The sequence below is a fragment of the Erinaceus europaeus genome, chromosome 19 (assembly GCF_950295315.1).
Source record: "Erinaceus europaeus chromosome 19, mEriEur2.1, whole genome shotgun sequence".
Lineage (NCBI taxonomy): Eukaryota > Metazoa > Chordata > Mammalia > Eulipotyphla > Erinaceidae > Erinaceus > Erinaceus europaeus.
Genome location: NC_080180.1, coordinates 27,669,328 through 27,682,097, shown reverse-complemented (window position 1 = coordinate 27,682,097; position 12,770 = coordinate 27,669,328). Strand labels below are relative to the sequence as shown.

The window sequence follows — 12,770 nt, the reverse complement described above, 5'->3', positions numbered from 1 at the left end:
GGTATTCATGTTGGTATTAGATTTATAAAATATGGCCTTGAGTTAGGAAGGAAATAAACTTGGGATTTTAGTGTGGTTTAAGTTAACCTCAAGTTTTTGGCATTGTTTGATAATTATAATAAAGGTTGTTTTAGGGATAATTTTCCATGATATATGATCTCCTGTATATCTCTCTGCCAATTGTATATAAACTATTTCTTATAACGATTGGCATGTGATTAAAATGTTTATGTCATGCCAAATAAGATTAAAAGATGGAATAGTGTGCAGCTGGTTAAGCACAAGTGGCATGAAGCACAGGGACCGGCATAAGGATACCAGTTCGAGCCCTCAGCTCGCCACCTGCAGGGGAGTCGCTTCATAAGCGGTGAAGCAGGTCTTTAGGTGTCTTTCTCTCCCCTCTGTGTCTTCCCCTCCTCTCTCCATTACTCTCTGTCCTATCTAACAACAACAACATCAATAACAACAACAATAATAACTACAACAACAAAAAAAACAAGGGCAACAAAAAGGAAAATAAATAAATACATATAAAGTATTTTTTTAAAAAAAGATGGAGTAGTAAACCTGATTTACTACCTCTTATATAGTTACTTGAGTAGCTAGAATATATAAGGGAAATGTAGTGGATGTGGGAGAAGACATCTATGGCTAAGTAATAAACTAAAGAATTTTGAGTGCTTTTTTAGGCGATTCTACTAGGCTTCCAAGCTTATTAAGTCTAAGTCTAATCACAGAGTACTGTTAAGCACTTAAAAACAATTTTTTTATTTACAGAATGGAGATATTGACAAGACCATAGGATAAGAGAAGTACAATTCCACACAGTTCCCACCACCAGAACTCCCTATTCCATTCCCCCACACTTGGAAAGCTTTCCTATTCTTTATCCCTCTAGGAGTAGGACTCAGGATCATTATGGGGTGCAGAAGGTGGATGGTCTGGCTTCTCTGTTGAACATGGATGTTGGCAGGTTGATCCATACTCCCAGCCTGTCTCCTTCTTTCTCTAGTGGGGCAGGACTCTGGTGAGGTGGGGTTCCAGGACACATGACGTGGTCATCTGCTCAGGGAAGTCAGGCAGGCATCATGTAGCATCTGTAACTTAGTGGCTGAAAAAGAGTTAAGATATAATGCAAAACAAATTGTTAACTAATCATGAACTTAAAGGCAAGAATATTGCAGATGAAGACTTGGGGCTCTCCATTTTGGGAAAAGCTAATAGATCCTATTTTAGGTATATTCCAAGGAGGCCGTGGCTTTACTAGTTTTTGCCCGAGTCTAACAGCTAACATAAAGGTGAACCCAAGGTATTGTGTGGAGAGATGGTGTCATAGTTGGAAAAAGGACTAGAAAGCTGAATCAGGGAAGAAAGTAGCTCCCAAACATGGGAAAAGTGTATAAATATTGTTAGCTGTAAACCCCTACTTGATCTGGAACTCATATTCAGCACAGGAGCCTGTGTAACCTCTACATCCCTGTAAGTCTGAGCTCACATTCTGTGGTCACAGCTAGGAACATTCAAGGCTGCACTAATTTCAGAACCTATCTTCCTCGAGTGGTAAAGTATGTTGCTCAACCTCCTTTCAGAGAATGGAACATTCCCTACCATTGTTGATCTGCCTTGAGGGCAAGGTCCTGTAGGGGCCCACAGAGAGGTCCATTATGTTGTTCCTGATGGAGATAACCAGTGACCATGGAGATAGGGATCTGTTAGAAGTCTAAGCCCATCCTGTCTGTCTGGGAATCCCAGGACTCCCTGACTAAGGCCCCAGATGATGGAGTGGCCTGGTAGTGACCAAAGAGTCATTAAAATATGTCAGTCTCTTAGCCTTATCCGTCTTTTGTAGTCCTTACTTTGTTACAAGGTCAGTTTTGGAATGATAGAGGAAAGTGAAATAGGAAGTAGGTGAGGAGGGTGTCTACGTCTAAGTAAAAGCCATTTCATTAGGTACTTTATGGTATCTTTTTTTAGGTCTTTCTACTTGCTTGACTCACTGCAAAGTATTGTGCACTATTGCTTTAAGATGTATATTTTATTTCAAAGAATAGAATTGTCTCTAGCTTATGGAGACATGAACACATATATACAGTGTCATAGGCCCTATCCTATATCTAGGATCTTTAACTCTGTTGGAGAATGCACTGTCCAAAATGGAGCTGAGTAATATACCTTGAGTTAGTAAAGATATCACCAGACTGTTTATCACATGGTGGGAGGTTGGCTTCTCAGAGCTGATGTATTGACATATCAGGAGCCAATCTGTAGTAAAAAGGCAGGAACAGTATGACTTAGTGTGGTGGTTCAGGTAGGGTTGACTTAGTTGTGACCTACAGAGGCAGTATAACAGGATCAAGAGTTAGGAGGATGGACATCAAGGCATACAAGAAAGGTACCAGAGATTCCAGGACAAGGAGAAATAGGGATTTTAAAAAGAGAAAAGGTTACTTACAGTCTTATAAGGAACTTAGAATGACAATAGTTAATCATTACTATAACCAAGTTAGTAGCTTATTTATAACACAATGATTAGAATTAATCATACCACACTTGACTTTAGAAAACTTTATACAATTTTAAGAATAGCTCTGTTTCTTTACTTTGATTTAAAAAAAATTATCCCCAGGGACAGAGGAACCCTTTTACATTGCTGGTGGGAATGTAAATTGGTACAGCCTCTGTGGAGAGCAGTCTGGAAAACTCTCAGAAGGCTAGACATGGACCTTCCATATGATCCAGTAATTCCTCTCCTGGGGTTATACCCCAAGGACTCCATAACACCCAACCAAAAAGAGGTGTGTACTCCTATGTTCATAGCAGCGCAACTCATAATAGCTAAAACCTGGAAGCAACCCAGGTGCCCAACAACAGATGAGTGGCTGAGAAAGCTGTGGTATATATACACAATGGAATACTATGCAGCTATCAAGAACAATGAACCCACCTTCTCTGACCCATCTTGGACAGAGCTGGAAGGAATTATGTTTAGTGAGCTAAGTCAGAAAGATAAAGATGAGTATGGGATGATCCCACTCATCAACAGAAGTTGAGTAAGAAGATCTGAAAGGGAAACTAAAAGCAGGACCTGACCAAATTGTAAGTAGGGCACCAAAGTAAAAGCCCTGTGGTGAGGGGTAGACATGCAGCTTCCTGGGCCAGTGGGGGGTGGGAGTGGGTGGGAGGGATGGGTCACAGTCTTTTGGTGGTGGGAATGGTGTTTATGTACACTCCTAGCAAAATGTAGACATATAAATCAGTAGTTAATTAATATGAGAGGGGGAAAATCAGTTGTATGTCTCAAAGTTTTTCAAAACACAAACTGAATCTTTTTAATATATAGGCTGTGTATTTGATATGTGGACTCTCTCAAAAGCCTAGACCAAGTAGATTAGAAGCATCCAATAGCACAGCTATATACAAGATACTGGGTACTGTACAGCAAACCATAACAAAAGGACTTTTCAAAGTTAACCCAATTACCAAATAATGTGATGATAACATTAACTATCGATTGTCTTTTTGAACCCTAAGACAGCAGGAACCTCACATCTCCACTATAGAGCCCCTACTTCCCCCAGTCCTGGAATCCTTGGATAGGGCCCACTTTCCCGTATGCCTCTCCCAATCCATACCAAATAATATTGCATTTGCCAATCACAACCTAACCAACGCAACGATTGCCACCTCAACATGCTTCACCTCAGACTGTGTCCAGAGACTTCAAGTGTGGAATGACAACCCCTCAGCTTCATTACTCGGGTGAGATCTTTCCTTTTATAATACACTCTAATTTCATCTCAGGTGGTTCACTTTCTAACAAAGTCCCATAACCTAGATATACACCACTTTCTGTGAGAGAGAGCTTATGTTCACACGTATCCATAAACTACTGCAAAATATATACCTGAAAGCAGAAGTACACTAGAGTTTGCAGTGAGTACCTCCCTAACACTTCCTCTCCACTATTCCAAGCTTTGGGCCCATGATTGCTCAACAATTTGTTTGGCCTCGTATGTTAACTCTCTTTTCAATCACCAGGTTCCAGATGCCACCAGGATGCTGGTCAGGCTTCCCTGGATTGAAGACCCCACCAATGTGTCCTGGAGCTCAGCTTCCCCAGAGACACACCCTACTAGGGAAAGAGAGAGGCAGACTGTGAGTATGGACCGACCAGTCAACACCCATGTTCAGCAGGGAAGCAATTACAGAAGCCAGTCCTTCTACCTTCTGCAACCCTCAGTGACCCTGGGTCCATGCTCCCAGAGGGATAGAGAATGGCAAAGCTATCAGGGGAGGGGGTGGGTTATGGAGATTGGGTGGTGGGAATTGTGTGGAGTTGTACCCCTCCTACCTTATGGTTTTGTTAATTAATCCTTTCTTAAATAAAAAATAAATAAATAAAAATTAAAAAAGAAAAAAAATAGGAAAGTTATCAAGGGAGGTGATGGGATACAGAGTTCTGGTGGTGGGAATTGTGTGGAGTTGTACCCCTCTTATCCTATGGTTTTGTCAGTGTTTCCTTTTTATAAGTAACATAAAATAAAATCTGTTGTACTATGCTTTGGAAGTTTGCTCAACAATGAAAGTGAGTCAGAGAACATTGTGGAAAGGGACATATTTACACTTTGAAGAATACTAAGGTAGAGAGAACATGGACCTGTAAAGAGTAATAACATTGGTTTAGGCAGATGACAGTGATGATAAAAGTCTTCTGGGTTGCATGGAGGAGGTTAGAATAACAAATTTTAGTGAGAATGCAGATTTTATAACAAAAAGTAGGAAATTACAGCTAGTATTTTAATCTTGACAGTCTAGTGTAGCTCAAAATGGTCACAGTTGAAAATTTAGAAAACTTGAAGATATTAACCTTATTCGTTATTCGTATGCTCATATTCAGGATAAAACACATTTCCTATGTAGCAAGAGTTAATGTTAGGCTCATCATCAGGAATACAAACATCCATGTTCAAGATTGGCCTTGATAAAAATCCACTCTGATCTGGTTAACAATTATTTGAAGGCAGAAGTTACTTATGGGCTATGTTGTCCCATTCTTTATAACTTCTACTGTGCCACAACCTGCCTTGAAATGAGAGTGTGTTGTCTATCTATTTCTTTGGGAAAGTTCCTTTTTCACCTTCAATTTGAATATATATTTCTACTTTAATGAAAATGATAAAATTTTTGAAATTCTCAGAAACTGAAAATATATAAAAGCTGTATGCAGGGAGTCGGGCTGTAGCACAGCAGGTTAAGTGCAGGTGGCGCAAAGCACAAGGACCGGCATAAGGATCCCGGTTCAAACCCTGGCTCCCCACCTGCAGGGGAGTCGCTTCACAGGCGGTGAAGCAGGTCTGCAGGTGTCTAGCTTTCTCTCCTCCTCTCTCCATTTCTCTCTGTCCTATCCAACGACAACAACAATAATAACTACAACAATAAAACAACAAGGGCAACAAAAGGGAATAAATAAATAAAATAAATATTAAAAAGAAAAGCTGTGAGCATTGTACAAATTGAACTTTCTTGTTGTTGTCTATATTCACAGAGTATCAAGGGAACTCCACTCCTTATACTTCTCAAAGATCCTTATATCATAGTGGCTGCAGGTAAGTTGCCAATGCCTCCCTTTAGGGTGTGTGTCAGGATTTCAAGGTAGGTAACAGTGTCTCACAGTGCTGTCTTCCCAGGCTCCCTCTGCTTTGCCAATATGGGAGTGGCCATGCTGGAGCCCACACTGCCCATCTGGATGATGCAGACCATGTGCTCCCCTGAGTGGCCGCTGGGTAAGTGACCTTGCTCCCCAACTTCAACTTAGGTAGAGTTATGACTTGGTCTTCTCTCAAGTATTCGAGAAGTCTTATCAGGTTTATGCCTTCCAGGGTCCCAGAAGGAAAATACTTTCTTTGTAGAATTACCTTTCATGTCCACACCTATGAATCAAACCCAAGTAGGTGAGCAGTTTCTCTAAGAAGGGCAAGGTGGAAAGGTAAAAAGGGTCAGTGGAGTGGCACATACCTAGCTATATAGTTGAATAATTAACATTTTCCAGTAAAAATATTTTTGTTTTAGTCCCATAGATTGACTATGCAAATTTTAAAAACTGTGTACACTTTTAAGTATCATTTTTCTTGTTTTAAAAATGAGGCCAGGAACACTATCTCATCTAAAGTCTAATTTAAAGGATAAATGACACTATGTGAAAATACTTTTCACCAATAGCATCGACACACTTCCTTCATCCATCCACCTACCCCTGGTTTATCTTTCTGTTATATTCTCATCTCTAAAGGGAGGCTATGAACTGTGTTCTGAAAGAGAGTTCTCCAACCTTCTATGCTTTATAGAGAGAAGCCATCACGACTCACTGGAGCTTAGAGAAGAGGCTCATGCCTTTTCCAGGAAGTTTGAGGAAAGGGAGCAGAGAAGGTTATGTGCCATTGCCAGGAAGAGAGACTTGCAGAACCACAGGGGAAACTGGTAAGGATCTAGTGTAGCTCAACTTGCAATGAAAAGCACTGAATCTAATTTTTGGTGAACACTCCTAAGCAAGACTCCAAGCTGAACTCCTAGTGACAAATCAAATTTTCAGGGCTACAGATGCCTCTAACCATGGCAATTAATTGAGTTAGTTAGCACTTCATGCAGAAGAGTATGCCTTGCCCCAAGTCTTCAGCAACTCCGGCTTTTGGTGTAGGTGCATAACCAGGGCTCAGAACTGCCTTTCCCAGTCCTTTTTCATCCATGAGATATTATTAAAAGCAAACAAGCTCTCAGTGTGTAACTGGCAAATTATTGACTTTCGGTTTAATTAATTGAAAGTATCATGGTATCATGAATTTCCTACTAGGCAGCATTTATTTATTTATTTATTTGGCTCTGAGAAGCAGAGAGGGAGGCTGGTAAGACACAAAGAAACTCACTGGTCAGACTTCAAGTCAGATGAAGGCAAAGTTGCTGTTGAAAGCTTGTAGAAGAGAAACTCATACCACTATTAAGACCTTTTCTTTCATCATCTTTCACACTTTCCTCAGCTACATATGTAAATCTAACTACAAGGTTCTCAGTCACCTGGGGAAATTTTAGTTAGTGCTAACTCCTGATGAACAATTCAGTATAAATGAATTTAGTTTTACTAAATTTCCTGGTGATATGGTGGGAGAAAATATACTCTGTAAATCGTGATTAGGAGGAGACAACATATTGGAGAGTGATTTTCACTCTGTAAGGGGCACTAAGGGACACATTGCATGCCTGGTATTCACAGGAGTGAAGGAAAAGCTCAGGCTTGGGAAACAAACACTAATGAGTTTGAATCCTGACCTACTAATTATAATTTTGGATACATTATTTAACCCATTTGACCTCTATTTTTTAAAATTTGTAAATATGAAAACGTTTTTCATGGTTGTTTTGAGTCTCTGGCAGATTTAAGTATTGTAAAAGAATTAGCACATGGAGTACAGGGAATATTCTATAAACAAAAAAATATTACTACCTTTGTAACGGTTTTGGTTTTACTCATTCTGATACTTAAAGTTACATGTTAATCTCCCACCCCTTGAGGATATGCTATGAAAAATATGTATCCAGGGATATTTGCCTGGGACACTTATTCTGCACAAAGTGCCTCTGAAATATATTTTGTCCTAAATGCTCTAAAGGACAGGTACACTGACTAAAGAAATCTTATTCAGAATGTTTCCCTTTCTGTTCTTCTTTCTCAACTTCTGTCGATGAGTGGGATCATCCCATATTCATCTTTGTCTTTCTGACTTAATTCACTCAACACAATTCCTTTTATCTCTGTCCAGGATGGGTCAGATAAGGTGGGTTCATTGTTCTTAATAGCTGCATAGTATTCCATTGTGTATATATACCACAGCTTTCTCAGCCACTCATCTTTTGTTGGGCACCTGGGTTCCTTCCAGGTTTTAGGTATTATGAGTTGTGCTGCTATGAACATAGGTGTACACATATCTTTGGTTGGGCATTATAGAAACCTCAGGGTGTATCACCAGGAGAGGAATTACTGGGTCATATGGAAGGTCCATGTCTAGTCTTCTGAGAGTTTTTCAGACTGCTCTTCACAGAGGCTGAACCAATTTACATTCCCACCAGCAGTGCAGAAGGGTTCCTCTGTCTCCACAGCCTCTCCAAAAATTGTTGCTGCTGTCCTTTTTGACGTATTCCATTCTCACAGGAGTGAGATGGTATTTCAATGGTGTCTTTATTTGCATTTCTCTGACAATCAGACCCAGAGCATTTTTTCATATGTTTGTTAGCCTTTTGGATCTCTTATGAAGTGAATGTCTTGTTGATATCCTCTGCCCATTTTTGGATGGGGTCATTTGCTTTTTTGGTGCTAAGTCTGCTGAGCTCTTTGTATATTTTGGTGATTAGTCGCTTGTCTGATGTATGGCATGTGAAGATCTCCTCCCATTCTGTGAAGGGTCTTTTTGTTTGTGTGATAGTTTCTTTGGCTGTACAGAAGCTTTTCACTTTGATGTAGTCCCATTGGTTTGTTTCTGCTTTAGTCTTCCTTGCAGTTGGGTTTGTTTCATCAAAGATACCCTTGAGGTTTAGGTGGGAAAGTGTTCCACCAATATTTTCCTGTAGATATTTGATAGTTTCTGGTCTAACATCCAGGTCCTTGAACCATTTGGAGTTATTTTTTGTTTCTGGTGAGATAAGGTGGTGTAGTTTCATTCTTCTGCATGTTTCAACCCAGTTTTCCCAGCACCATTTATTGAAGAGAGCCTCCTTCTTCCATTTAATACTTTGGGCCTCCTTATCAAAGATTAGAAGTCCATAGGTGTAGTGGTTTAGGTCTGGGCTTTCAAATCTGTTCCACTGGTCTGTGTGCCTATTTTTGTCCCAGTACCTGGCTGTTTTGATGATGATGGCCTTGTAATATAGTTTGAGATCTGGGAGTGTGATAACTCCATTTCTGTTTCTTTTTCTCAAGATGGTTTTGGCAATTATAGGTGTTTTCTGGTTCCAGATAAATGATTGTAGTTTTTGTTCTATTTTCTTAAAGAATCTTGGTGGAACTTTGATGGGTATCACATTAAATTTGTATATGGCTCTGGGGAGAATATTCATTTTGATGATATTTATTCTTCCAATCCATGAGTATGGGATGTCTTTCCATTTCATGGTATCAGTTACTATTTCCTTGACTCATAGTTTTCAGTATACAAGTCTTTCATTTCTTTGGTCAGCTTTACTCCTAGGTATTTTATTGATAATGCTGCAACAGTGAATGGGAGTGATTTCTGGATGTCTTCTTCTTCAGGTTTAGTGTTTGCATAGAGAATTGCCACCGATGTTTGTACCTTGATTTTGTAGCCTGACACCTTGCTGTATTGTGTAATAACTTCCAGTAGTTTTCTGCTGGATTCTTAGGTTTTTCTATGTATACTATCATATCATCTGCAAATAATTAGAGTTTGACTTCTTCCCTTCCTATCTGTATTCCTTTGATTTCTTTCTCTTGCCTGATTGCTATGGCAAGAATTTCCAATACTATGTTGAAGCATAGTGGTGATAGTGGACAACCCTGTCTAGTCCCTGATCTGAGGGGAAATGCTTTCAGCTTCAGTCCATTGAGTAGGATGTTGGCTGTAGGTTTGCTGTATTTGGAGTCCACTATCTTGAGGAATTTCCCGTCTATTCCCATTTTTTGTAGAGTTTTGAGTATGAATGGGTGTTGGATTTTGTCAAAGGCTTTCTTTATATCTATTGAGATAATCATGTGGTTTTTGGTTTTGCTTTTATTGATGTGGTGAATGATATTGATTGACTTACAGATGTTGAACCAGCCTTGCATTCCTGTAATAAATCCCACTTGGTCATGATGAACAATCTTTCTGATATACTTCTTTATCCAGTTGGCCAAAATCTTGTTTAATATCTTGGCATCTATATTCATCAGAGATATTGGTCTGTAGTTTTCCTTTTTTGTTGGGTCTCTATCTGCTTTTGGTATCAGGGTGATGTTGGCTTCATAGAAGGTGGAAGGGAGTGTTCCTTTTCTTCCATTTTATGGAAAATCTTTAGAAGTTGTGTATTAACTGTTTCCTGAAGATTTTGTAGAATTCGTTTGCCATCTGGTCCAGGACTTTTGTTGTTGGGAACATTCTTAATAACGGTTTCAATTTCTTTGTCTCTGATTGGCGAATTTAGGTTTTGTAATTCTTCTTGGTTCAGATTTGGAAGGGCATATGTTTCTAAGAATTCTTCCATTTCTTCCAGATTTTCTAGCTTGGTGACATATAGTTCTTCATAGAAGTTTCACATGATTTTCTGGATTTCTATGGTGTCAATTGCGATATCTCCTCTATCATTTACAATTGTATGAATTTGCGTCATCTCTCTTTTTTGATTTTAGTGAATCTGGCTAGGGGTTTGTGAATCTTGTTTAATTTTTCAAAGAACCAACATTTGGCTTCCTTGATCTTTTATATGGTTCTCTTATTTTCAATGTTGTCTATTTCTGCTCTAATTTTAGTGATTTCTGTCCTTCTGGTTGCTTTAGTGTTCCTTTGTTCCTCTTCCTTTAAGTCCTTAAGGTGTGCAGTAAGGTCATTTATTTGAGCTTTTTCTTGTTGTTTAATATGTGGTTGTATGGCTATGAGTTTCCCTCTCAATACTGCTTTAGCTGTGTTCCAAATATTTTGGTAGCTTTTGTCTTCATTTTCATTTGTTTCCAGGAACATTTGAATTTCTTGCTTGAGCGTCACTCTGAACAGTGGTTCTGAAGGAGCATATTGTTTAGTTTCCTAATTCTGTGTCTCTTAATAATTTTCTGTTTGTTGTTAAATGTTAGCTTTACTCCACTAGGGTTTCAGAAGATACTTGGGATGATTTCAATGCTGTTGAATTTGTTGATGCTGTCTTTGTGGCCTAACATGTGGTCTATCTTTGAGTATGTGTTGTGTGAATTTGAAAAGAATGTGTATTCCAGTTTTTTGTGGTAAAGAACCCTGCAAATGTCCAAGAGGTCTAATCTGTCCATCTCTTCATTTAATTATCTTGTTTCTTTGTTGATTCTTTGCATTGTTGATCTATCTAGGTGTGAGAGTGGGGTCTTAAAGTCTCCCACTATATTGTTGTATTCTTGAAGTTCTTTGAGTAGGTGCTTGATGTATTTAGTTGGTCCCTCACTGGGTGCGTAGATATTAATAATTGTTAAGTTTTATTGGTTGATTGACTTCTACTCATTATGTAATGACCTTGCCTATCTTTTATTACTTTATTTAATTTAAACTCTGTTGTGTCAGAGATGAGAATGGCTGTTCCTGCCCTTTTTTTGTGGTCCATTAACCTGTAGGATAGTTTCCCATCCTTTCACTTTAAGTCTGTGTTTCTCTTAGTAACTGAGATTCTTGCAAGCAGCATATGATTGGGTTATGTTTTCTTATCCATCCTCCCACTCTGTGTCTTTTGATGGGTGAGTTTAAGCCATTGATATTTACTGATATTATGGATTTATTGTATTGTAGTGCCATTATTCAACAATTTTTTATTTGATCTTATATATTGCAAGTATAGTGAGGTTCTTTTTTATAAGAGGTCTTTTAGAACCTGTTTAAGGGCAGGCTTGGTGATGGTTGCCTCCTTTAACTGTTGTTTGTCTAAGAAGGTTTTGATCCCTCCATCTAGTTTAGGAATTAAAGTCTAGGATGTATTACTCTTGGTTGAAACCCTTTTTCATTCAGGGCTCGATAGATATAATTCCATTCTTTTCTGTTTTTTTGAGTTTTAGTGGAGAAGTCTGCTGATAGTCTTATGGGTTTTCCCCTGTATGTGACTTTTTGTTTCTCTCTTGCAGCCTTTACGATCCTTTCTTTATCCTTACTTCTTTTCATTGTAACTGTGATGTGTCTTGGTGCCTTCAGGTCTGGATTGATCCTGTTTGGGACTCTCTTAGTCTCTTGAATCTTAATGTCCTTTCTGTTGTTCAGGTCTGGGAAGTTTTTTTCTATAATTTCCTCTTTAATATTTACTTCCCCTTCCTCTCTTTCTTACTCTGGCAGGCCAACTATATGATTGTTACGCCTTTTGAGATCATCCGATATGTTTCTGTTGTTCGTTTCAGTGTTTCTCAATCTCTTTTTGAGCTCTTTTGTATCTTAGTTTTCTTTAGCTCATCCTCTGTCTGGCTAATTTTGTTTTCTGCTTCTGTTAGTCTGCTTTCCCTTCCCTCAGCTTATTTCTTCAGTTCAGCTATTTCAGCTTTCATTTCTCTAATTGCCTCAAGGTAGTAAGTATTTTCCTTGAGGGTCTCATCTGTTGTTTCCCTAATACTTCTATTCCTTTCCTCCAAGGTTGTTTTCATTTCTGTTATTAATAAGTTTATAGTTGCTTGCATACTTTTCTTATCTATGGTTTCTTCTGGCTGATATGTAGTTTCTTCTGGTATTTTGTCTTCATTCATTTTAGTAGCAGTTTTATTTGCTCTTGATCTACCCATTTTTTTACTAATGTGTTTCTTATTTTTATGTTCTGTTGCTCCTCAGTTGTGTTTTTAGTATAAGCCACGCTATACTAAATACATTTATTTCAAATGCAGTCACCAACCTCAGAAATTACAACAATATTAACTGAAGCAAGAATTGAAGCAGTTTGACCAATACCAGTTAGCCCAAGTATGTCTCCATTCCCCCCCCAAAATAGCAACCAAATACAAATTAAAAAGAAAGAGAAAGGGAAAAATGGGATAACAGGAATAGACAATTATGCAAATCTACTGTAACTGTAAATTCTAG

At 38.6% G+C, this 12,770-nt stretch overlaps 1 protein-coding gene across 1 annotated transcript in view; it reads left to right on the top strand.

Annotated features, from left to right (window-relative positions):
• SLC18A1 (solute carrier family 18 member A1) overlaps positions 1-12,770 on the top strand; it is a 49,567-nt gene that overhangs the window by 26,625 nt on the left and 10,172 nt on the right. The window contains 2 exon segments of the mRNA XM_016193928.1: positions 5,546-5,606; positions 5,688-5,783. Coding sequence (XP_016049414.1) covers positions 5,546-5,606; positions 5,688-5,783 — 157 coding nt within the window.